At 48.4% G+C, this 25,067-nt stretch overlaps 1 protein-coding gene across 2 annotated transcripts in view; it reads right to left on the bottom strand.

Annotated features, from left to right (window-relative positions):
* Positions 1-8,399: 8,399 nt before the first annotated feature.
* LOC138286694 (beta-galactosidase-1-like protein) overlaps positions 8,400-25,067 on the bottom strand; it is a 296,524-nt gene continuing 279,856 nt past the window's right edge. For both annotated transcript variants that reach the window (XM_069227181.1, XM_069227179.1), the window contains exons 16-17: positions 20,768-21,001; positions 8,400-9,831 (exon numbers count right to left, since the gene is read on the bottom strand). In XM_069227181.1, coding sequence (XP_069083282.1) covers positions 9,607-9,831; positions 20,768-21,001 — 459 coding nt within the window. In that variant the 3' untranslated portion in view covers positions 8,400-9,606. The remainder of the gene's footprint in view (positions 9,832-20,767; positions 21,002-25,067) is intronic.

The following is a 25,067-nucleotide window of genomic DNA, read 5'->3' as shown; positions in this document are numbered from 1 at the left end:
AGAGCCTGTATTGGGTGGGAAATTAAAAAGAAACACTGGGGCACACTGATGTGGGAGTTATTCTCAGGAAAGTGCAGGGATAGGCTCCTGACACTGAATGAGGCAGATTCTAAATCCTATGAACTCATGAATGGTACCTTAATTAAGGCCTTTGGATTTACAACTGAAGAGTACAGGATAAAGTTCAGGGAGGCTCGAAAATCCCAGAGCCAAACCTGGGTTGACTTTGTGGACTATTCAGTAAAAATGCTGGGTGTTGGTTAGCTGGAAACCAGGTACAAGATTATGATGGGCTGTATAATTTATTTCTGAAAGAGCATCTGTTGAGTATTTGTTCCAGTGATAGGCTACATCAACATCTGGTAGACCTGGGTCCACTTTCCCTCAAGAAATGGGGAGGAAGGCAGACCATTGGGTCAAAACAAGAGTTACCAAAACTACCACTGCTGGGGGAGACCAAAAGAAAGAGGCCAAAAAGCCCTCCCCCCCCCAAAGGGAAAGATGGGAGCCAGGGTAAAAACAACAACGAGTCTTCTTAAGGCCCCCAAAAATATACACCTGGGAGGGTGGGCCCAGAGACTACTCACGGTCTAGGGGTGAGCACAAAGGGAAACATTTTGACCCCAGCAAGGCTTGGTGCCAAGACTGTAAGACAAAAGGGCACTGAACTGGAGACTCTGGCTATAAAAACAAAAAGAATGCAGTTGCCAATATCCAGATGAGGTCAGCGGTGTGGCCTGACCATGTCAGTGTCCCCACAGAGGCAACATTAGTCACTGAGGGTGGGGTAGATTTATCCTGTGCTGCCTGGCCAAGTAATATGACCAAATACAGGCAGCACCCTGTGATTAATGGGGAGAAAACAGAAACCTTGAGGGATACACAGGGTCTAGCATCACTATGGTGTTCAGCACCTAGTTTCCTCAACTCAGTTCATAGTAGGGAGGTCTTATCCTGTCACCAAGGCTGACAATGAGACCAACTTCTACCCCATGGCTATGGTAAACTTTGAATGGGAAGGAGTAGCAGGGCAGAAAGAGGTGGTTGTGTCCTCATCCATCCATGTAGATTGCCTACTTGGTAATGATCTGGAGCATTCCATTTGGGCTGAGGTAGAGCTAAAGACCCATGCAGTAATCCTTGGAACCCTGAGTGGGTTTGTGTCAAGACTGGGGCACAGAGCAAACTTCAGAGAAAAAAGGAGAGCTGGGATCCTGAAATAGTGGACCAGCCTCCCAAGAGAAAAGGCAAGAAGACTGGGGGACCAGCTTCAAAACAGATCACAAGACAGGACTCCTCCCCTCAGGAGGAGGAGGGGTCACCCACCTTAGAGAGACCTGAGCCTGGGGAGCTTGGGCGTTACCACCCAGAGCTCTTGGGCCCAGGGGGACCTTCTAGGGAAGACCTGTGCCAGGGACAAAGAGAGTGTCCCACTCTTGAAGGCCTGAGACAGCAAGCTGCTCAGGAGGAGCTAGGAAATGTCAGTGATACCCACAGGGTCTACTGGGAGGAAGGGCTCCTGTTCACTGAAACCAGAGACCTCAACCCTGGTGCAACCAGGAGGGTGGTAGTGCCCTAGAAGTTCAGAGACGTCCTTCTCACTTTAGCCTATGACATCCCCCTAGCAGGGCATCTGGCCCAGAACAAGACATGGAGTAGGTTGGTTAACCACTTCTACTTGGCAGGTATGTCCCAAAAGGTGAAGGACATTTGCCAGTCCTGTCCCTCCTGCCAAGCCAGTGGCAAATCAGGTGGGCACTTAAAGGTCCCCTTAATTCCACTGCCTGTGGTTGGGGTTCCCTTTGAGAGGGTAGGGGTTGACATTGTTGGCCCCCTTGATCCTCCAACAGCATCAGGACGTAGATACATTCTAGTGGTAGTGGATCGTGCCACTAGGTATCCTGAGGCTATTCCCCTTAGGACTATCACTGCACCTGCAGTGGCCAAAGCCCTCCTGGGTGTCTTAACCAGGGTGGGGTTCCCTAAGGAGGTAGTATCAGACAGGGGGTCAAACTTAATGTCTGCATACTTGAAACATATTTGGCAGGAATGTGGAGTGACTTATACGTTCAGTACCCCCATACCATCCACAGACCAATGGGCTGGTAGAAAGGTTCAACCAGACCCTAAAAGGCATGATTGGAGGACTCCCTGAAAGACTCAGAAGGAGATGGATGTCCTTCTTTCTTGCCTGCTGTTTGCCTACAGAGAAGTGCACAAAAGGGAGTGGGTTTTTCACCCTTTGAACTTTTGTTTGGGCATCCTGTTAGGGGACCACTGAGTCTTGTAAGGAAATGCTGGGAGAGACCTTTCAAAGAACCCAAACAGGACATTGTGGACTATGTGTTTGGCCTATGTTCCAGAATGGCTGAGTACATGGACAAAGCCAGCAAAAACCTCAAAGCCAGCCAAGAGCTTCAAAAGCTCTGGTATTACCAAAAAGCTGCTATGATGGAGTTCCAACCAGGGCAGAAAGTTTGGGTGTTGGAGCCTGTTGCTCCAATGGCCTTCCAGGACAAATGGTCTGGGCCCTATCCCATTCTTGAAATAAAAGGGGAGGTCACTTATCTAGTAGACCTGGGCAGTTGCAAAAAAAACAAAAGGATCATCCATGTCAACCGCCTAAACCCCTTCTTTGACAGAGCTGATGTGACCATGCTCATGGTCACAGATGCGGGACAGAAGGATGAGAATGATCCTCTCCCTGATTTCCTCTCCAGCAATCCCCAAGATGGTTCTGTGGATGGAGTGATCTTGTAAGACACCATCTCAGGACAACAGCAGACTGATTGCAGGAAAGTGCTCAACCATTATGCTGGGCTTTTTTCTCTGACCCCTGGGAAGACAAACTGGTGTACCCATGATGTGGACACTGGTGACAGCCTGTCTGTCAAAAACAAAATTTACAGACAGTCTGACCATGTCAGAGACGGCATAGAAGCTGAAGTTAAGAAAATGATGGATTTGGGTGTCATTGAACCCTCAAAGAGCCCCTGGGCCAGCCCAGTACTGTTAGTCCCCAAACCTCACTCCAAGGGTGACAAGAAAGAAATAAGGTTTTATGTTGACTACATGGGCCTCAACTTAGTAACCAAAACAGATGCACACCCAATTCTAAGAGCTAATGAGCTCATAGACAGATTAGGGGCAGCCAAGTATCTGAGTACTTTTGATTTAACATCAGGGTACTGGCAGAGTGTCCAGACCCCTGGAGCAAAAGAGAGGTCAGCATTTTCTACTCCTAGTGGGCATTATCAGCTCACGGTTATACCCTTTGGACTCAAAAATGCACCTACCACCTTCCAAAGGTTGGTGAACCAAGTCCTTGCTGGGCTGGAAGCTTTTAGTGCAGCTTACTTAGATGACATAGCTCTCTAGTTCCACCTGGCAGGATCACCTGATCCAACTGGGAAAGGTCCTTGAGGCATTGCAGAAGGCAGGCCTCACTATCAAGGCCAGTAAGTGCCAGATACGGCAGGGAATTGTTGTGTACCTGGGCCACCTAGTTGGAGGCCATGTACAACCTGTACAACCCAAGATTCAGACTATTCTGGCTTAGGAAGCTCCTACAACCCAGACACAAGTCAGGGCATTCCTTGGCTTAACTGGACATTACAGGAGGTTTGTGAAGGATTATGGCACAATAGTTGCCCCCCTCACAGAACTTACCTCCAAGAAGATGGCCAGGAAGATCAATTGGACAGTGAGTTGTCAAGAGGCCTTTGATACTCCGAGGGAAGCAATGCGCTCTGCTCCAGTACTACAAGCACCAGACTACTCAAGGGAACTCATAGTCCAGACAGATGCTTCAGAATTTGGAATAGGAGCAGTCCTCTCCCAAAGGAATGATGATGGACATGACCAGCCAGTTGCTTTTATTAGCAAAAAGCTACTCCCTAGGGAACGTAAATGGAGTGCCGTAGAGAGGGAAGTCTTTGCTGTGGTTTGGGCCCTGAAAAAGTTGAGGCCATACTTGTTTGGCTCTCACTTCACTGTTCAGACCAACCACATGCCTCTCTGGTGGCTACAACAGATGAAAGGTGAAAATCCTAAACTGCTTAGGTGGTCCATCTCTCTACAGGGAATGGGCGTTAAAGTGGAACACAGACCTGGGACTGCCCATGCCAATGCAGATGGCCTCTCCAGGTTCTTCCACTTAGAAGATGAAGACTCACTAGGGAAAGGGCAGTCTCATCCTCTTTTGTTGGGGGGGGGGTAGTGTGAGAGGAGGCCTCTTTTTGCATGGTTAGCCCCCATTTTGTGCCTGATATTGATGTGTTCTAGAAGTTGGTAATGCCCAGGACCCCTCCTAAACAGGTTCTCTGGGCCAGAGCTCTTTCCCTAAATCTGTTGTGATGCTTGGCATAATTGGATACACTCTTAAATTCCCCTAGAAGTCCCCAGTAAATGGGTACCCCAGTACCCAGGGCAAGAGATATTAAGAGTAGGCCCCTGGGGGCAGCAGCTCTGATTGTGCCACCCCCAAGGGCCCTGCACCCAGATGCACCCAACATTGCCATTGCAGGCTGAGTGTACTGGGGCAAACCTAAACAGACAAACTCGACATGGCACACCCTCTGTGTGCCCTGCCCACCCCACACAGCATATATTATGGATAAGACACCCCTCTGGCAGGCCTTCCAGCCCCAAAGAGGGTGCACCATACTGTATGTGAGGGCATAGCTGTATGAGTAATATGCCCCCACTGTGCCCTTGCCAAACCTAGGACATATGAGTGAACAGAGAAGCCATTTTAAATGCATGTACTGGACACTGGTGAAACACAAGTTTCCCAGTTACACAATGGCTACTCTGCACCCTGGGTTGTTTGGTATCAAACAACTCAGAATGATCAATCCAAACTGGTGCCAGTGTTGGATTTATGCCTAAATGTACCCAGGGTCACCTTAGAGGTGCCCCCTGCAAAAGCTAACCCTAACTGGCAGAGTTGCTTACTGGTTTCATCCAGCCTGCCAATCCAGACAGCCAATCTACAAACCTGAGGGAGACCAATGGCTCTCTGGTTTGTAAGACAATGACCTTCCTGGGTGGAGGAGCTAATACCCCCTCCCTCAGGAATGTGCAACACCCTGGTGGTGAACTTCAAAGGGCTACAGCCCCTGAAACCTGAGCCCCATGCCTGCTGCCCCCCTTGTAAACCCTGACTTTGGGCGGGAGCCAGGGCGGGAAACCAGACAAAGGGTAGGCAGAGTGGCCTCACTGAGCATGCACCACCCCTCAGGGCTGGCATGCAAAGTGGGACCCTCTGATTCAGTTTTCTTCATCTTGGATTGGAGGAAAACAGCCAATGAGGTTTAGGGAAGTGACCCTTCCCACAGGAAGTGGTCACTGTATTGGGTGTAGCCACCCAAGGCTAAGTGTCCCATTGGATACTACCCGGTTCCCCCTAAAACACCCACTAAATTCAGTATTTAGTGGGCTCCCCTAGACCAAGGTTTTAGATTTTGAAAAGGATCCCAAGAAGAAAGGAAGACCAGCACCAAAGAACCTGCCAGGACGAGAACAAAGGAGGCACCAAGACCCCTGCTTGCTGCACCAGAGTCCCGACAATTGCGACTGCGGAGGAGCTGAACACTGGAGCGACCCAAAGAAACCCAGGGGACATCCAGGCTTCAAGTATCACCCCAGATCTCCCTCCTGAGTGGAGGCACCACTCAAGAAAAGTAAGCAACCTGCAAAGGACCAACAAACTAGTGAGGGTCACTTCACTGAATTGCCGATATCTCCATGACTGGAAGTCACAGCTAGACCTGGCGACACACCGATGACTGCCCGGAAGTGCCCCACAACTGTGCCAAGTTTGGCGGCGCTGCGCTCCCCGTAGTGGCTGAGATACAGCAATACCCTGGGTACTGGGCACCTGACATCAGACCAGAGGAAAACCAGCTCCCTCAGAGCTGAAAAAGGATCAGGAGGAAGCCCCAGTCGAGGGACTTCAGGAACACCCCGGACCTCCGACCAGAGTGCCTCCGTTTTCCTGTAAGTCGCTCCTAAAGAGACTCACCTCCAGCGGACTCCATTGCGCACAGCATCCAAGACCTCCAAAACGCCCTGCACCTGGCCGCCCTGGGCTTTCCATCATGGGATCTGCTGTGTGTCCCGGATCCCCCATCCCTTGCGACCTCAGCAGCCCAAGGGGCATGAATTGCGCACCTCTGTAAATGTGACATGAGGATTTTGGCTTTGTTGGGCCACATTAATGTAAAAAAAAAAATGACGCTAATGTGGCTCTAGGGACTTATAAATATACCCCATAGTGCCTGATTTAATGAAAGTGGCGCTGTGGGTGCAGCACCACTTTTCTTATGCCCCTTAGCGCCCCCCTAACACCACCATGTGTGCGCTGTATCTATTACACCATAGCGGTAGTTAGAGAACTAGCATCAACATTTTTTACACTAGTTCAGAGCTTGGCAGGATTACCGTAAAAAATGTTGACACTAATCCTGTAAAGCCCATTGAGGCCCATTGGAACCAATGGAAACCTCCTTTTAACGCCTGATCTGAGCAGGCGTTAAAAGTGCCAAAAAAAATGATGCAATAAATCTCTTCAATTCCTTTGTGCCATTTCTGCAGCCCCCCCCTAACGGGGGATAGCCCCCTTTGCATACATTATGCCTGGCGCAGGCATAATGTAGCGCAAAGGTTTACAAAGTGGCGCAATGCATGCATTGTGCCACTTTGTAAATTTGACACGCCGATTTTGGCCTCGTTGGGTCATATTAGCGAGAAAAAAAAAATGATGGTAATGTGGTGCAAGGAGGTGCTAGGGGCTCTTAAATCTTCCCCATAGTGTTTTTACTAAAATATGTTCTCATTCATCAGATCTATTCAAGAAAAACTCGCCTTGCCCAAAACTTGAGGGTAATATGTTATTAATATATTTCATCTCTCCAAGAGTAGAATGGATATATCACAGTAATCGTGCAGATAAAGGCTCGTTTGAATGCAGTACCGCCTGCGTCGATTAATGACAACCACTCTACATGTGCACACTTTAGTAATAATATGCCCCTTTCATTCTGCCTCTCCTATTTGTATTTGAAAAGTGTTCTTTGGTTCACTCTCTACCCACGCTTGGGCCTTTAGAAGTCTTGTTGAACAGTATCACTTTGCCCTCTGCCCACCTTGGTTACATTATATACACATTTTATTCGAGGGGACGCATTGTTTTCAGCTTCGTTCACCACACTGCATATTACACGCATCATTGCAATTCTCGTGTCAAACTCAAAGCCCCATCTTCAAAGCGGGATTTTGTTTGTGTTACCAGCTTACCCATAAACGGCAGATGCCACCACACTCAGACTTGGCAATTGATAAACTGGCAATATAGTAATCTACTGTGTGCGTCGTGTTGTACTGGGGCAGCTCTTTTAGGTCCATATTTATACTTTTTTATCGCTGCCTTTGCGCAGCTTTTTGACGCAAAAGTGGCACAAACGTACAAAATACAATTGTATTTTGTATGTTCGTGCCGCTTTTGCGTCAAAAAATTACGCAAATGTGGCGTTAAAAAAGTATAAATATGGACCTTAGTGCCTTTCTGTTGCTTCAACGATCCAAAGTGACGCAGAAAAGGGAGGTGCGTGATTTTAGAATATCTTACTTGATAGTACTTTGCAATCACACACAGAATGTTAAAGTGCTGTCCACTTGTTAATATTTCTACTCCTAGCCTTCCCCAGCGTTACTATTAGTCACCCAGCAGCTCCGATGGTGGGGCGGTGACAGTGGTGTTCCATTGGAATTAGCATAGCAGATTTAAAGTAGGATGCTAAATGGCAACATTTTCTTTATTTTGCTGCATGTATAGGTAAAGGTAAACGGAAGTGCTTTAGTTATATGTAGGGCACTGGAATTATGTGGCAGGAAAAGAGGAAATTATGAGGCGGGGTTGATCAATTTATGTGACAAGAAAAGTCCAGTTATGCATTTACCACACCAATAGCTCTAACTCAACCAAATGCAAGACCTGTTGCATTGCAAATGCTTGTTAGTGGCTATTCTCAGTAGCTGACTGCGGAGACATATTGTAAATTTGTGTTCGTGGATTATTGTATAAAAGTGAAGAGAAACAAGGCCCCAGGAACGTGGGAGCGTCTGGGAGGCATCGCAGGCCACAGCCAGTAGGAGGGTGCAGGCAGTCAGGCAACCGGAAGGGAGACAAGTCTCCAGGAGTAGGAAGCAATGACAGGCATCAGACCCTAGAGACAGAAAGAGGACTGTGGGAATGACGCCAGACTTGACAAGCACCAGACCTGGTAGAGGGTCTGAAATGTGACAAATCATATCTGTAATTCCGGAAGTTAAAAGCTCATTCAGGGTATGGTACACAAGTGAAGTCACTTCCAAAAAAAACAATGATAGCAAGCACATTATTCACTTAAATCTTTATTGAAAAGTTCAGAAATCAGTCTTCACAACAATCTTATATTAAAGCATAAACTGCACAAAAAGTTGACAGGGATTGTTTGGGCTTTGAATCAACGTCCCCTATAATGGTGTAAGTAACAATACTCATGGGTTAGCGGTACTCACGAAGAGTACGTACCCATGGCACAGTGGTCAGTGTAAGATGACCCTTGGTATCCAGGGTGCTTCACTGCAATACTGGTCAACCAACCACCTTCTCCTCAGAAGCAGGCGTTCTCATCTCAAACTAACTTTCAAAATACTCAAAGAAGTTCAACGTGGTGACCCAGAGAGCAGAGCACTTACAGAAGTCAGTGTTCAGGTAGAGGGCAGGGCTGGCACCACAGTCTTATGGAATGGAGAGGACCGTGTTCTAAAACGTGTCTACATTCTCCTGCTGGTCTGTGACCATCCACCCAGAAAGTGACTCCAATGGGTCAACATCCCTGTGTGAGCTAGGTGACTCAAGACAGGAGCCGAGCTGGTGGTATAGAAGCTTGAGTCATTCAAAATGACATTAAACAGCCCCAATAACATCAACAAATTCAGAAACAGAAATGGAAGTCATTCACTCATGCTGTGCTTGAGGGGAGTACCTTGCCTAGTCCTTCATGAATCCATCAACTACAGTAGATCCACCACTGCTCCTTTCCACCTGCACCTTCTTGGTCTCCTACTCAGCCACACAGCTTGTGGGCTCCCTTCAAGCACAAAGACCGGGCACTTCCTGCTCTGCTCCTGGGCCCCCATTCATCTGCTCCTAGCAGGAGGTTCCTCATCCGACGCTAGACCTCACTCGTTCCAAGGTCCTTCTTTGCTTATGGTCCCATTGGCACCTACCCCTTTTGGAATACCATGGTCTAATCCAGGTATCCTTATAGGATCAGCACCAAGGTCATTACAGAGGCTTTCTGACAGCAGGGCATCTCTGTGCGGTCTGGTTTGGGATACTAGTGCATAAAATGGTCAGTCTTGCATGTACCATCTAGCTTTCAGTGCCATGCTGAGGTTCTGTCCCTTAGTGGTCAGACTAGTTGTGCTTGAGATCACAGTCTAGTGTCTTGTGGCAGCATCAACGTCCTGTGGCAATAGTTGCTTGTGATCTTTGAGGCAGGGCATAGCAGGCTCATTGTGAAGGTAATTTTTCCGATGCTGTCGCACCATCTCCTCTCAGTTAAACTCCATGACCACTTCATTTTTGGTCCCGGTTCCGTTGAGAATGGGGCGGTCGATGAAGAGAGCCCATGGGCTGGCTGGAGCACCCATCAGCTCCAGGAGGGTGATGTTATTGGGGCGACTGGGTTCCAAGATGGTAGCGGGCACAAAGAGGGTCTGCTGGGGGCCTTTGGCTGGCCAGTAACGCCCAAGATTAAATCCGTTAATCCACACCTGGCCCTGTTAGAGAGAGAACCACGGGTAACAGGTTAAGTTACAGCGGTTAGTGGTCTTCAAAGCAGTGCAACCAATCCACAAGAACACAATTGCACCTACTGTGACATAAACTTAACTGAATGAAGCCAGAAGGCCGCAGGAAGGTGCACCAGTGAACATCATAATATCAACCACAGCGCAAACTGAACTCTTTGCTGAAAAAATCCTACCACACGTGAGAACATAGAGATTTAAACTCAAGTCACAGCACAGCAACGCCAAACTGCACTGAAACATCCTCGCTGCTAACACTCAAGGAGATCTCTATGGGATGTTAACTACTCATCCTCCACATCACAAACTAAACATACCTACAGCACTGCAGATAAATGCTTCAATAATTAAAAATAAGCATTGGCAATGCCAATGGTCCAGCTGATACTGGAAAGTGCAGACATCGGTGACTCATCACACATACACTGTTTCACTCATCCTTGCAGTCATACGTCCATTCCTCCACCACCTAACTCTTTCTAGTACTCAACCATACCATCCACAGTAAAACACTCTCACCAGGAGCATACAGTACAAATTAAAAGAATAAAAGAAGAATATATGAAAAATGCAGCTGCTTTAACATGGGGGGGGGGGAGGATATGCCAGCGATAAAAAAGATGAACATAGCAGCAGACAGTCATCTCTGAATGTTATTGTACATAGTTGATCATTGTCGTACTAAATCAAGATGACTGAAGTTACTTCTCCCTGTAGTGGCCATCTTGGAACGATAAAACAGTGATATAATATGGACAATACCATTCAAAGATGGTCACCCAATTTCAAAGCAGTGGCTGTGTGCAGGATCAGGTGCACTGCAGCTGAAATGAGGGGCACATGATCTCCCATTGTGCACTACCTGGTGTAAAGCCAGGTGCTCTAAAAATAAGAAGGAAATGAATGGGAAGGGACCTATAAAAAGGATACAATGCAAAACTAAAGGACTTCAGGGCATGAAGCATACTCCTTTTCAGGCTATGTACACATGCTCTGGGGGGAAATTCCTTCACTCGTAAAGCAATAGAGCCAGCGGCTGAAGACGTCTGAACAATTCTACACCCAGGGTTTGTTGGAGGGAGGGCAACACAAACACCCTTTCCATCTATCTTAATCTGTGAGCTTCCATGTAACAAGATACCTCTATGCAGGCTTTAACAGTGATACAGCAATTCACCCTTATAAGCCAATTATTGTAATGTATGCTTTTCACAAAAAGAAATAAGGCTGGCTCCTTTTGTCGTAATTTTTCATAAGAAACAGAAAATACTCATTGGAAGTAATATAACTTTTCTCAAAGAAGCAATTAGCGTACAGCCTTGATAAAAGGCTTGCCACTTTTACCAACTCAGGCCTACAGCCCTGACAGTAAGCTTTCCCACAAGGCACTGATTAAGTACACAGTCATAAGATTATCACTATGTAAAAAATTATACTTGCCAAAAAATATACAATCTTTCCCAAGAGTGGTTAACACAAATTATTACAGTGGCAATGTATCCTGGGGTTTAGTCAGAGAGGGTAATCAACATGAAATCCTTGCCTGCCAAGGTAATCCTTGAGATTCCTTTTCATGAAAATCCTCTGTACAGGCATTACCACTGAAATAACAATCCACCTTTAAAGTCCTATTGGCTTTAACATCTGGTATTCACAATAAGTATTTCAGATCTACTGGCATTTTAGTAACTTTTCTTAACAAACTGAGCAGACTGTCATCTGACCTAACTTTTTCCAGTGAACCAAGCAGGCCTTGATCAATGGCCTGTCACCAACACCAGCCGACTGTACTGAGCATAAGCTTGCACAAAGGGCAAAACAAGTGTTCTTTTCATAGGAAGGACACATCTTTAGCCCAATCAAAAGCTTGTAGAAAGGTAGATCAAAGTGGGTGGAGACTAAAGCCATCAGTACTGCTTCTTAAAAATCTTTTTCTGGTGATCACGTAAGGTAATGTGACAACTGAGCTGTTAAGCCAGACCTAACAACCTCTGCAGTCCATAAGCAGTTCAGGTACCTGCACAGCTGAAACGCAGAGTCTTGTGCGGTGTTTGGGGTCTGACACTCTTTGAAGCAGAGACATAACTACCGTCTTACAAAAGAAAGAGAACCCTGCAAAAAGGTGCCCCAGCTCTGAAGAACGCACCAGTGGGGGTTCCTCCTAAAGGGTGGAGGTGCATCGCCCCGCCTGCTGCGAGCGCCGCATGCAAACACAAATAAATAAAATGACATAATCCCATTTTATCTGGCCACCTGCTTGCGCAGTGTACTGCATGAGCGTGATGGCAAGGGGTGGGGCTGAATCCTGCGATTGCAGGATGACTGCTGCCCCTTTCAGTGCGCATGTCGGTTGGCCAGCTGTCTTGCTATAGCCAGCCCAATACGCGCACAGTAGACCCACCTACCTCAGGGCTCTAAAACAGCCAGGGGATTGCTGGCACAGGCCCTCGGCCTCAAAATGAGCACTGAGTTAGCCTGCTACCACCAATCCTGGAGCTGCTCTCATACTGACACAGCATGAGAGCAGCTCCAGGATTGGATGAATATGTGTTCCACTGAGCAGGAAGAAAGACCTTCCATTCCTGCTTATGGATGCCGAGGGGGAAGTGCCACACAGGGGTAGCCGCAAATATTGTGAGTTTGGCGCCATCGCGCACCACCATAATTTAGTCCTTCAGGCCTCCAATGGAACGCACAAGCAACCTCTGTATCTGGTCCTCGGTTCTGTATCCTACAAAGAAAAGTAGTGAAAGGCCACATCACCTGGGACACCACAAACACGTGTCCACACCAGACCTGGATCAGTAATATTCAGGAGACACAGTAAGTGACCCCAACATGCATGGGGCGCTCTAAAAGACGTGAACCCTAAACAAACACAACTCAATGAAGCTACAACACTGCCTGGCAATAAGGGACACCCAGTGCCCCAGAGACACCGTTACCATCTCTGCACTCCTAATGCTGCTCTCTGGACCCACAGCACTACTAAAGGGCAAACCAGCCCTGAAGGTGCAAGTCCTAATACTAATGACACCTTGCAGAAAACTTTAAGTCCCAGATTTACAGGGATTTGGCATAGGGCAGCGCCACAAGTCACCTTGCACCGACGCAGAATGCAGCACACAAGGAAAGAGGAAAAACGAGGAGAAATGAAGATATTTCTCCTCGTTGCGACCCCTCGAGCAAGGCATAAGGTGCTGGCACATCCCCAGGTTTACAGGCTCTTGTACGGCTGGTGATGCGTCAAAATCCATGGGTGTTACATGGGAAAACCCACTGCAACAACACTGGAACATCCCCCTCCCCCCCAGCACACAGTAAGGCTCCACAGCGATTTATGCTGCCTGGCCTTAATCCATATCTCTGAGGCCCTGCAAAGTGGCTTTTGCAACCTCATAGACATTGTTGAGAGGTTTGCGCCGACGGTGCGTTACTAATAGTGATGCAATGGCGGCACAAACCTCTCATAAATATGTCTCCAAGGGCCTCATTTACATCAAACTGGCTCATCGCTCATAATGCACCAGTTCGCTTGGGCTGCCCTGCGTTCCCCTAACTAGACCATGGCAGCCCTGTATTTACAATGCAGCGCACCATGGCGCTCGTTTTCTGATGCAGTTGTGACGCTTTGCTGGACTAGCATCAAAAAATTATGCTAGAATGACAGTGAAATCTTGTAGATTTCTCTGCCATTTCTGCGGGCCTCCTGGCGGGGGAGCGCCTACCTTGCATACATTATACCTGATGCAGATATAATGTGGCACAAGGGTTTACAAACTGGAGCAATGGACCCATTGACCCAGTTTGTAAATATGGCGCACGGTTGGGGAATGTTCTTCGCCACCTTAACGTCAAAAAAACGGATGCCAAGGCAGCACAAGGGGCTTGTAAATGAGCCCCAAAGTACCCACACCCCAGTAGGAAGGAACACCAGATGGCCACTTTAAGCACCTCAAATTCTGCTCCATCGACCTCAAGTACTACAAAGTGAGACCCGGCACAGGAGGCGTTCATGGAAAGTCTCTCTACCCCAGGTGCTGCTCCATTGACCCCCAATACTAGAGCATGACACTGGGCACAGGAGGCGTTCAGATAAAGGCTTTGTACCTTAGATGCTGCTCCATTGACCCCCAGTACTAGACAGCGAGACCCTGCACTTGAGGCGTTCAATGAAAGTCTCTGTACTCCAGATGCTGCTTCATCGACCCGCAGTACTAAAGAGTGAGACCCAGCACAGGAGGCATTCAGTGGAAGTCTCTGTACTCCAGATGCTGCTTCTTCGACCTGCAGTACTAGACAGCGAGACCGTGCACTTGAGGCATTCAGTGAAAGTCTCTATAGCTCACCCCCAGATGCTGCTCCATCGACCCCATTACTACAGAGTGAGACCTGGCAGAGGAGGCGTTCATGGAAAGTCTCTGTACCCAGATGCTGCTCCAGTGATCCCCAGTACTAGAGAGTGAGACCCGGCAGAGGAGGCGTTCATGGAAAGTCTCTGTACCCCAGATGCTGCTCCATTGACCCCCCAGTACTAGAGCGTGACGCTGGGCACAGGAGGTGTTCAGTGGAAGCCTCTGTACCCTATATGTTGCTCCATCGACCCGCAGTACTAGAGAGTGAGACCCAGCAAAGTAGGCATTCAGTGGAAGCCTCTGTACTCCAGATGCTGCTTCATCGACCTGCAGTACTAGAGAGCGAGACCCTGCACTTGAGGCGTTCAGGGAAAGTCTCTGTACCCCACCCCAGATGCTGTTCCATCGACCCGCAGAACTAGAGAGTGAGACTGGCACAGGAGGCGTTCAGGGAAAGTCTCTGTACCCAGATTCTGCTCCATCGACCCGCAGTACTAGACAGTGAGACCCAGCACTGGAGGCGTTCAGAGACATTCTATGTATCTTAGTTGGCACTCCAGGGACACCCCCCCCCAGTACTACAGGACGAACCAGGCACAGGAGGCATTCAGTGCAGTTCTCTGTATCCCTAATGCCGTTCCGGGACTTCCAGTGCCACGGAGCAAGACTAGTCTTTGTATTTCAATTGCTGCTCCCTGGACTCCCAGAATGGCAAAGTGAGACCTGGCACAGGAAGCATTCAATGAAAGCCTCTGAAGCTTGGAAAGATGGCATGTCAAAACCTGACAATGTCTTAAACTCTTAAACTCTTTGCAGCAAAGGTAGTTCAACGATTTCTAGAGCACTTTTGGAAGGATCCCCAGCACCTTAGCAATGTTTTCCTTCTTGAAGGTTGCTCAGTGATGTCCAGGAAGTGATAAGACCATTCACAGGAAGTCCACCCAGTCTCCATCCTAACATGCTCTGACCCAGACACCTAGGCTCCCAGAGTCCTCAACATCTAAGACAGGGTTGTCCTGTGTTCGTCCTCCACTCCAAGCCAGGTTATTAGAATAACCACTGCCTATTTAATGTATTTCCACTGTATGTAAAACGTTACTAGCCCTGTTCATAATTTGTAGTGCGTAGATTCACATACTTTGCATACTACTGCTTTCTAGTGTTTGGCTCAGATGTTTGCAAGTTGTTTTTCTTTAAAGAAAGTCTTTCGAATCACGAGGTGCAGAGTGACTCCTCTCTTAGTTGGCACTGCCTCTATATTAGATTATTTTTCACACACAGAGTGAAAGGAGTATGGAGTTGTGAGGTAATGCTGTATGGTGCACATGGGTATTACAAAAGGAAGTTAATATACTATGGGATCTGTGATCAGAGCCACATGCTTGCGGGGAGGAGGATGGGTGCATGTGAATCTACAGCACTACACACTATGAACAGATGCTGATGGGACATTTTCCATTCGTAGCATGTGTTGCTGTAGACACACATGCAGGACCCTATACAAGAGGTGGCTAGCATGTGGATGATGCAGATGTCTGAAATAGTGTTGTGAGGACCATTTAGTCAACCATTGCCCATCGTCTGGCTAAGCTGGCCACACAACAATATTTGGTAAAAGTGTGTGGGGTTGTCCAAGAAGCTGTTATATATCAGTCAACTCATGGAATATTTACCAGAAAAGCCATGGTTGCCGTCCTTTTTTCATGTAGAATGCACTCTGAGAGTAACAGGGAGGGCTCTTTTGACTTTGACAGCAAGTCTAGACCACTTGACTATCCATCTAGCGATACCCGCTTTGGAGATGGGCTGGCCCTTGTAAGGTTTAGGAAAGGTAACTTGTCAGCTTTGCAAAAGTGTTGGGTCTTGTCAATCTAGCACATGAGAGCATGTCAGTCCTCTTGAATGTGAAGGGATCTTTCTGCTACAGAGTCCGGGGAAAAGATTGGGAGCTATATGGTCTAACTGAAACCACTTTGGGAGGAACTTTAGGTTATTCCTTAGTACCACTCTATCTTTGTGAACCTGAGTGAAGGGTTCTTGTAGTGTAAGGGACTGCAGCTCCCGAATACGTCTGAGAGATGTTAGGCCACAAGAAAAGCTACCTTCCAGGAAAGGTACTGGAGAGGGACTGCAAAGGCTTTCAAGGGATCCCATGAGTCTAGTGAGGGCTATATTGTGATTCAAGACAAGATGCAGGGGGAAGTCTAGGAGGAATGACTCTTTAGAGACCCTCCATAAAGACTTCAACTACTGGTGTGTGGCAAAGAGGGAATGTTCCCTGTTTTGTATTTAAGCATCTATGTGGAGCTTTATGGAAATGCAGCCAAGACCTGACTTTTGCAAGTGAAGCAAGTAGCTGATAATGTCCTGGGCTGCAAGTTTAGGGGGTCCAGATGTTTTGGGATGGAGTAATGGACAAATATTTTCTATTTTGCTGTGTATCAGGCTTGGATGGTAGGCCTGTGGGACTCTCATAAGATGTGCATGCATTTCTGTGGAAGAGGTAGGTAGCCACACCCTAGGGCCTCAGGTGCCAAATCGCTAGATTGAGCTGTTTGAAGCCTGGATAGTTGATTTGGTCTAGATTCCTGTTGAGAATGTCCGGCCTGTTGGGGAACCTCTTGTAGGGGCTGATTGAGATCTTGAGGAGTGTTGATAACAGGGCTATCTAGCCGAGGTGGGCCTAGTAAGAGAATGAGCGTATGAGAGGTTTGTTGTATATTACTGACTACAAGTAGAAAGAGAGCGAGAGGTGGAAAAGAGTAAACAAATATCCCTGACCAGCTCATCCACGGTGCATTGCCCATGGACTGTGGGTTTGGGTACCTGGAGGTGAAGTTTGAGTATTTTGCATTTTCCAAGGTGGCAAACGGGTCTATATGAGGGGTGTCCCAGCACAGAAAGTAGTGGAGCTGGACTTGTTGGTGGAGTTCCCACTCGTGCGCTTGTTGATAAGTCATGCTGAGCAGGTTGGCCAAGTTGTTGCCCATTCCCGGAAGGTATTCCATCATGAGATGAATGCAGCGGCTGAGTGCCCCATGCCATGTCTGTTGTGCAGGTGGTGACAGGGACAGAGAGCGAGTGCCAGTATGTTTTTAGGAATCTTGCCCTGAATGACGGGAAAGAAGCCTTTGAGGGACAGATGTATAGCAAGGAGCCCGAGGTAGCAGATGTGGTGCCTCTGGTGATAAGAAGCCTACAATTCTTGTATGGTCGTGTGGTTCAGATGTGCCCTCCAGACAGCTTGAAAGTTGTCTGGTGGTGGTGACTTGTGGAATAGGCCCATATTTTTGGTATACCAACACTGCAGAGAGTGATGGGCGCCGGCCTTTACCAACACTAGATCTTCCCAGTGAACCTGGGCGTGGGGAACTGTGGCGATGCAGGAAGTCATCATGTCCAGGGACTGCAAAAGGGTTTAGACCGAGAGTTCATGATTTGGCTGAAAAAGAGCTACTGGAAAGCCTGTGGTAAGCTTTGCCTGTGACTGTGATTAGTACAGCTCCTGGAACGGGCTGGAGTTGAGGGGCTGTAGATGGGATATGGTGGGATGTATCATGAACCCGAGGCTGTGGAGGATTGAGATGGTAGCCTTGGTATCTGCTAGGTACTGATGCCTACCTGTGCTCTTGATCAGCCAATCGTTGAGGCAGGGGGCAAGTGGGTGGCTAGTACTGCGAGGCACTTTGTGTAGACTGTAGCGGCGCCGAAGGGAAGTACCTTGAATTGGTAATGCCTGGCTTTTACCATGAAGATGGATGACACCATGTGAGAGGTCTGGTGTCTGCAGTGGCCCTGAGGGAGCCGTTATTCTTGGTGATGAGAAAGTAAAGCGAGTAAGCACCCCAGTCCCGCTGGTGAGGTGGCACTGGTTCTACGGTCCTTTCTTAAAGGATCCTTTGTACTTCTTTCTGCAGAAGGGTGAGAGGCTTTCTGCTGAGGGTGTGGATGTGGGGTGGGATGTTTGCAGGAGGTGTGAGAAGTTCTAGGCAGTAGCCATGGCCAACCACCACTAACACTCATTTGTCTTATGTGATTTCCTGCAAATCTTGTAGTATCTCCGCCGACAACGTTTGTGTGATCGGGGGCGGGGGTTGGGAGTGGGGCTATGGCAAGAAGAGTCAGTGTTTTGAAGTAGAGACCCCTTTGCCAGAAACTCCTTTACCCCTTCTACTATCGATGTTGCCCCTATATACCCACCTAGTGTGCCCTCATGCTGCCAACTGGCGCTATTATTATTGCTGCCTTTGGTATGAGGATTTGGGGTCTGGGAAGGCAGCTTTGGAGCTTGCTCTGAGCTGTACTCTCTGAAAGAAGCCCCTAAGGAATGGGATCAAAAGAGGATCCATGGCTTTTGCAGTTTTGTTGTGCTTTTTAACATCTGATCAACCTGCAGGCCAAAAATCATTGAACGGCGCATTGCGCAGATCTTGCTGAACCTTCGTCTTGAATCCTGAGATGCAGATCCAAGCCTGTAGTCTGATAAGGACGCTATTGTTGATCCCCCAGCATGCATTTTCTGGGGCATCAAAGGTGCAGCGGATGTTGACTTTGGAGATAGTTTTACTGTCTGCAACTCTCCTCTCTCTTTTTAAAGTTTTCTGGGAGATACTTGAGTAGCTCCTACATCTTGTCCCAGTGAGCCCTGTCACAGCGGGAGAGGAGGCCCACAAAGTTGGCTACCCCCCAGTAGGAAGTAAGTCCTATGCTACACTTTTACCATCAGCATCCAGATTTTTGATCTCCTTGTTGGGTGGGGGATCATCTCCCATGGATATAGCGGAAGACTGCCTGCATGCTGTGTGGACCACAAGGAAGTTGGGTGGGATGCGAACCGTGATGTTGGCTGGGTCAGTGAGGGAAGGCTTATACGTTTTTTCAACCCGTGGTTTTACCATCCTGACACTAAAAGGCTCCTTAAAAGATTTTAGCATGCCCTTCAAAATAGGGAGAAACAATACAATTCTCTCTGACTTGGATAATGTCTCCAACAGGAAATAGTCTTCCTCATGGAGGACATGCATGCCCACTTGTGGTAGGCCATGGTGCCGTCTAGGGGAAATGCCCTTACAAGGTAATGATCCGGATCTGGTTCCCCCAAGGGATCAACGTCATAGTCGTCCATGGGTCATCTGTGGGCACGGTGTTAAATGGTGCCTCGTAATAGCGGGTGGAACCAGAGGAGGAATGTGGGGATCCCTCCGGTGAGTGTGGGGTAAACGGAGGTGGTAAGGGTGGTGGCGGTGGAGGAGATGGAGAAGAGGAGGAGGTGGAGCATAGGGGAGAGGGCTGCTGCCTCTATCTCCGTGTTTTTTAGGCTTGGGTGGTGGAAGAGGCTCTGAAGCAAGCTGCTCTTTTAATGTTAGTTTCCTCTTCAGAGGTAATTTCTACAAAGGTTTTGATGGAGGGAACCCACCGCAACATCCATGGAATGCCTCCGTTGCACAGAGTAAGGCAACGCAGTGATTTGCACTGCCTTGCCTTATTCCATATTTTTTAAGAATTTCAGAGCCACCAAAGTGACCTTGCATGGCTTAAAAAATATGACGTGGTTGTTTGCGCTACGCATTTACCACGTTGCATAGACCAAGCATGGTGCAAACCGCTCATAAATATGCCCTTAAGAATCTCAGAATACTAATTCAACTCATGACACCAGGATCAGACCGAGCTCAACGAACCTCTGAACATAAACACAACTCAAAAATTTCTTGGCCATCTGGGAATGGGCACAACGTGCTAAGCTCAAAAGCCCACACAGCCAAAAATATCTTAATGAACCTGTGACTGGTGCTCACTGGGCCAGAGTGCCCACTCCATAGCTATGTGTGTGCGCTTATCGCTACCAGTCAAATCACTGGCCCCTGCAAGGGCTGCTCCTTTCATGCTTGTGACTGACTCAGGCACACCAGCCTGTCAGAAGCACCGGTCTGTCCAGGATTCTGCCACACGGACAGTCCACTTCTGCTCCTCCTTCAGTATAGAGCAACCATCCACACAAAGTCCTGACCAGAATTTACACACAGTCCCAATTTGGGGTTCTGGTAAGAGTTGTTCAGAATGATTATCTGCTTAGATCTCTATTGGCACAAGACTAAAGGCCCCCTGCAGACCCTGGATGTCTTATCTCCACCTGCGAGTCCCATTATCCCGTCAGTACCTTTGTCTGCTGTGGGGAGCCCCCTCTTTACCTTTGTCTGCCCTGGGGAGCCCCCTCTTTACCTTTGTCTGCTGTGGGGAGTCTCTGCTCTTAGCGTTGTCCACTGCAAGGGCCCATGTTTTTCCCTCGTCCACTGCTGGAGCTGCTGCTGTTACCTCTGTTCACTGTAGGAGCCCCTCTTCTTACTTTGTCCATGTTGAACCCCTGCTGTTTCCTTTGCTCCTGGTGGGAGCCGCTGTTGTTACCTTTGTCCACAATGGGAGCCCTTGCCATTTCCCTTGTCAATGGTGAGAGCCCCTCTGGGTACCTTTGTCCATGGTGGGAGCCCCAACTGTTAATTTTGTTAACAGTGGGAACCCCTGATGCTACCCTAATCCACAGCGAGTCTTACCTTTGTCCAATGTGGGAGCTTCAGAAAGGTGTCGTGGTTGGGCCCCGGAAGTTGGAAACAGGCGGAGTAAAATGCGGGCCCTGTGGACTGCAGGACGCTGCGCTGCTTCTCCCGAGGAATAAGGCTTGACCAGTACTCGATCCATCGCATTCTGACGGCGTCGTCGATACTCAGAGGGTACATTTCCCAGCCCTCCAGAATGTAGGTACCGAGGGAAATGTTCTGCACCAATCCCTGAAAGAACCACAAAGATACTTCAGACCCAAGAACACAAGCAGAGGCGATGAGGTGAACTGGTACCTACTTAAAGTGAGGGTTGTTCATTGAAGACACCTGTGAGGGTTACCACTCTCCTTACAAGTCTAGGATCCCAAGTACAACTTAAGTAGTATTAGGCATTTAATAGATGCATACATAACTCAACATTGTCTGTAAGCTGGATGCGGTCACCTCAATGCCAAAATAGCCGTTTTTGCTAAGTCATACAATGTGGGACACAGTAATGTAGTTATTAAAGCAAATTCATTTCACACTGGTATGATATATTTAACATTTATTGAAATGTCTTCAATTTTCATTGTCCTCCACTTTCTTTGTCATGATGTGCGCTTATGAGAGACAATGACCTGTGGATAGCCAACACGTGTTTTCCCATCACTGGTGTGCAAGCCTGTGGCTTTTTCAAAGCTTAGTCAGACGACATGTCAAGGTTAGGACTGGGCAGAGTGACCAAAAATCTCCGCCGTGCTACGCGGAGTTCTGCAAAGAGGTGGAGTGTGTTGGATCGCGCCGTTCTCGCTGATTGGTCCTGTGCTGTAAAATCAGTGCGAGCGGCATCACATGCAGCGCAAGTAGATTTTCTACATGAGCTGAGGCTTCCTCAACACGAGTGGTAGCTACCATATGGGACCTCCCGCGTTGAAAAATCTCACCGGGAGGTGGTCTGGAGTAAGATTTTCCTCGCTTGCACTCGCTAACTTAATGCTGGCGAGGGCGAGGCAGGAAAAAGCTCCGCTATGCAAAGTTTTTTGGGAACTCCACGCTCTAAGTGTGCCGCAGAGTGGGAAAAACTCTGCAAACTCCGCGAGCAGAGTTCACCACCCACCCCTATTCAAGGTCTGTTTTAAACATGTACTCGGTGACATTAAGATGTACAGACCTGTTGTGGTGCCGTCTAGTCTCAGAAAAACATTAGTATGAGAAGAATCAGAGGAGAGCGGCTTCTGCTTTCTGGTCACAGCTGTGGTCCCGCAGTAGTCCTTATTGCAGCTGACATTCGAACCCTCCCACTGCTTACTGAGACTTGTTTCCAAAATCACCTACACCCATTCTACTTGGACCTACTTCCAAACCCACCAACACCCATTCTACTAGGACCTGCTTCCGAACCAACCCATGTCCATTCTACTGGGACCTGCTCCTGAACCCACCCATGCCCATTCTACTGGGACCTGCTCCTGAACCCACCCATGCCCATTCTACTGGGACCTGCTCCTGAACCCACCCACGCCCTTTCTACTGGGACCTGCTCCTGAACCCACCCATGCCCATTCTACTGGGACCTGCTCCTGAACCCATCCACACCCTTTCTACTGGGACCTGCTTCAGAACCCACCCATGCCCTTTCTACTGGGACCTACTTCCAAACCCACCAACACCCATTCTACTAGGACTTGCTTCCGAACCAACCCATGTCCATTCTACTGGGACCTGCTCCTGAACCCACCCATGCCCATTCTACTGGGACCTGCTCCTGAACCCACCCACGCCCTTTCTACTGGGACCTGCTTCAGAACCCACCCATGCCCTTTCTACTGGGACCTGCTTCAGAACCCACCCACGCCCTTTCTACTGGGACCTGCTTCAGAACCCACCCATGCCCTTTCTACTGGGATCTGCTTCAGAACCCACCAATGCCCTTTCTAGTGGAACCTGCTCTTGAACCCACCCATGCCCATTCTACTGGGACCTGCTCCTGAACCCACCCATGCCCATTCTACTGGGACCTGCTCCTGAACCCACCCACGCCCTTTCTACTGGGACCTGCTTCAGAACCCACCCATGCCCTTTCTACTGGGACCTGCTTCAGAACCCACCCACGCCCTTTCTAGTGGGACCTGCTCTTGAACCCACCCATGCCCATTCTACTGGGACCTGCTACTTAACCCACCCATGCCCATTCTACTGGGACCTGCTTCTGAACCCCTCCATGCCCATTCTACTGGTACCTGCTTCCGAACCCACCCATGCCCTTTCTAGTAGGACCAGCTCCTGAACCCACCCATGCCCATTCTACTGGGACCTGCTTCTGAACCCATCCACGTCCATTCTACTGGGACCAGCTTCCAAACCTACCCACACCCATTCTAATGGGACCTGCTTTCAAACCCACCCACACCCAATCTACTGGGACCTGTTTCCAAACCCACCCACGCCCATTCTACTGGGACCTGCTTTCAAACCCACCCACACCCAATCTACTAGGACCTGCTTCCAAACCCACACACGCCCATTCTACTGGGACCTGCTTCCGAACCCACCCACACCCAATCTACTGGGACCTGCTTTCACACCCATAAACACACATTCTACTGGGACCTGTTTCCAAACCCACCCACGACCATTCTACTGGGACCGGCTTCCGAACCCACCCATGCCCATTCTACTGAGAGCTGCTTCCAAACCCACCCATGCCCTGCTGAGAGATGTGCTTTAAGGGCCCACAGTTTTAAGACAGAAATCATCACAGTGGGTTTGTAAAGCCGTATCACTCTGCCCTGACCTGTCCTATCTCCCATCCCCCCCCACCCCCCCAGGAGGTGCTGCCCCCTTTGTTTTTTATTGACAGCAAGTTTAGCAGAACTTAGTTTAAGATGAGTTGGAAAGAGGTACACCTATACAACCCCTGTCACCAGGCTCAGATCACTGCTTTGGCAACCCTTGTCTGACTACTCTTGCCAATTAAGTGCATGTATTATACTCATATTTTTGTATTTCATATTCGGAGGGCTCCAACTGAACTATCCTGTGATTGGCTATTTCCATAATCTCGAAGAATCTGGATACAGGATACATTTCTTAATGATGGGAGGAAGAGTTTGAATTTTCACCAAATCAGAACTTTGGTAGGCACAGGGTTCTTGTGTTTGCCTCCAGAGTTATATAAATATTACCCTCCCGAGGCAGTAATTTGTGAATCACCCAAGCTTTGAGGAAACCTTTCAAATCAGAATTGGACATGGGACTTCCCAGGACAAACTCTTTTCTGGCTGACATCCTCCTCACTCCGGATCCCTACAACTCCTTGGCGCTATGACCAGCGTAAGAGAAGATGGGGTTGTAGGAGGCTGGACTGGCTTGTAGTGGTACCAAGGGGTACTTACACTCTGCACCAGGTCCAGGTATCGCTTATTAGTGTAGAGGGTGTCTAGCAGCTTAGGCTGATAGATAATGGTAGCTTAGCAGAGCAGCTTAGGCTGAACTAGGAGACAAGTGAAGCTCCTACAGTACCACTGGTGTCATATGCACAATATCATAAGAAAACACAATACACAGATATACTAAAAATAAAGGTACTTTATTTTTATGACAATATGCCAAAAGTATCTCAGTGAGTACCCTCAGTATGAGGATAGCAAATATACACAAGATATATGTACACAATACCAAAATTATGCAGTAATAGCAATAGAAAACAGTGCAAACAATGTATAGTCACAATAGATTGCAATGGGAGCACATAGGTACAGGGGCAACACAAACCATATACTCCAAAAGTGGAATGCGAACCACGAATGGACCCCAAACCAATGTGAGCTTGTAGAGGGTCGCTGGGACTGTAAGAAAACAGTGAGGGTTAGAAAAATAGCCCACCCCAAGACCCTGAAAAGTGGGTGCAAAGTGCACCTAAGTTCCCCAGAGAGCACAGAAGTCATGATAGGGGAATTCTGCAAGGAAGACCAACACCAGCAATGCAACAACGATGGATTTCCAGACGAGAGGACCTGTGGAACAAGGGAACCAAGTCCAAGAGTCACGATCAAGTCGGGAGTGGGCAGATGCCCAGGAAATGCCAGCTGTGGGTGCAAAGAAGCTGCCACCGGATGGTAGAAGCTGTGGATTCTGCAAGAACGAAGAGGGCTAGAAACTTCCCCTTTGGAGGATGGATGTCCCACGTCGTGAAGAAGCTTGCAGAGGTGTTTCCGTGCAGAAAGACCGCGAACAAGCCTTGCTAGCTGCAAGGGTCGCGGTTAGGGTTTTTGGATGCTGCTGTGGCCCAGGAGGGACCAGGATGTCGCCA

Source organism: Pleurodeles waltl, chromosome 3_2, assembly GCF_031143425.1.
Source record: "Pleurodeles waltl isolate 20211129_DDA chromosome 3_2, aPleWal1.hap1.20221129, whole genome shotgun sequence".
Lineage (NCBI taxonomy): Eukaryota > Metazoa > Chordata > Amphibia > Caudata > Salamandridae > Pleurodeles > Pleurodeles waltl.
Note: the sequence above shows the minus strand (reverse complement) of the source record. Positions and strands in the feature narration are given on the sequence as shown.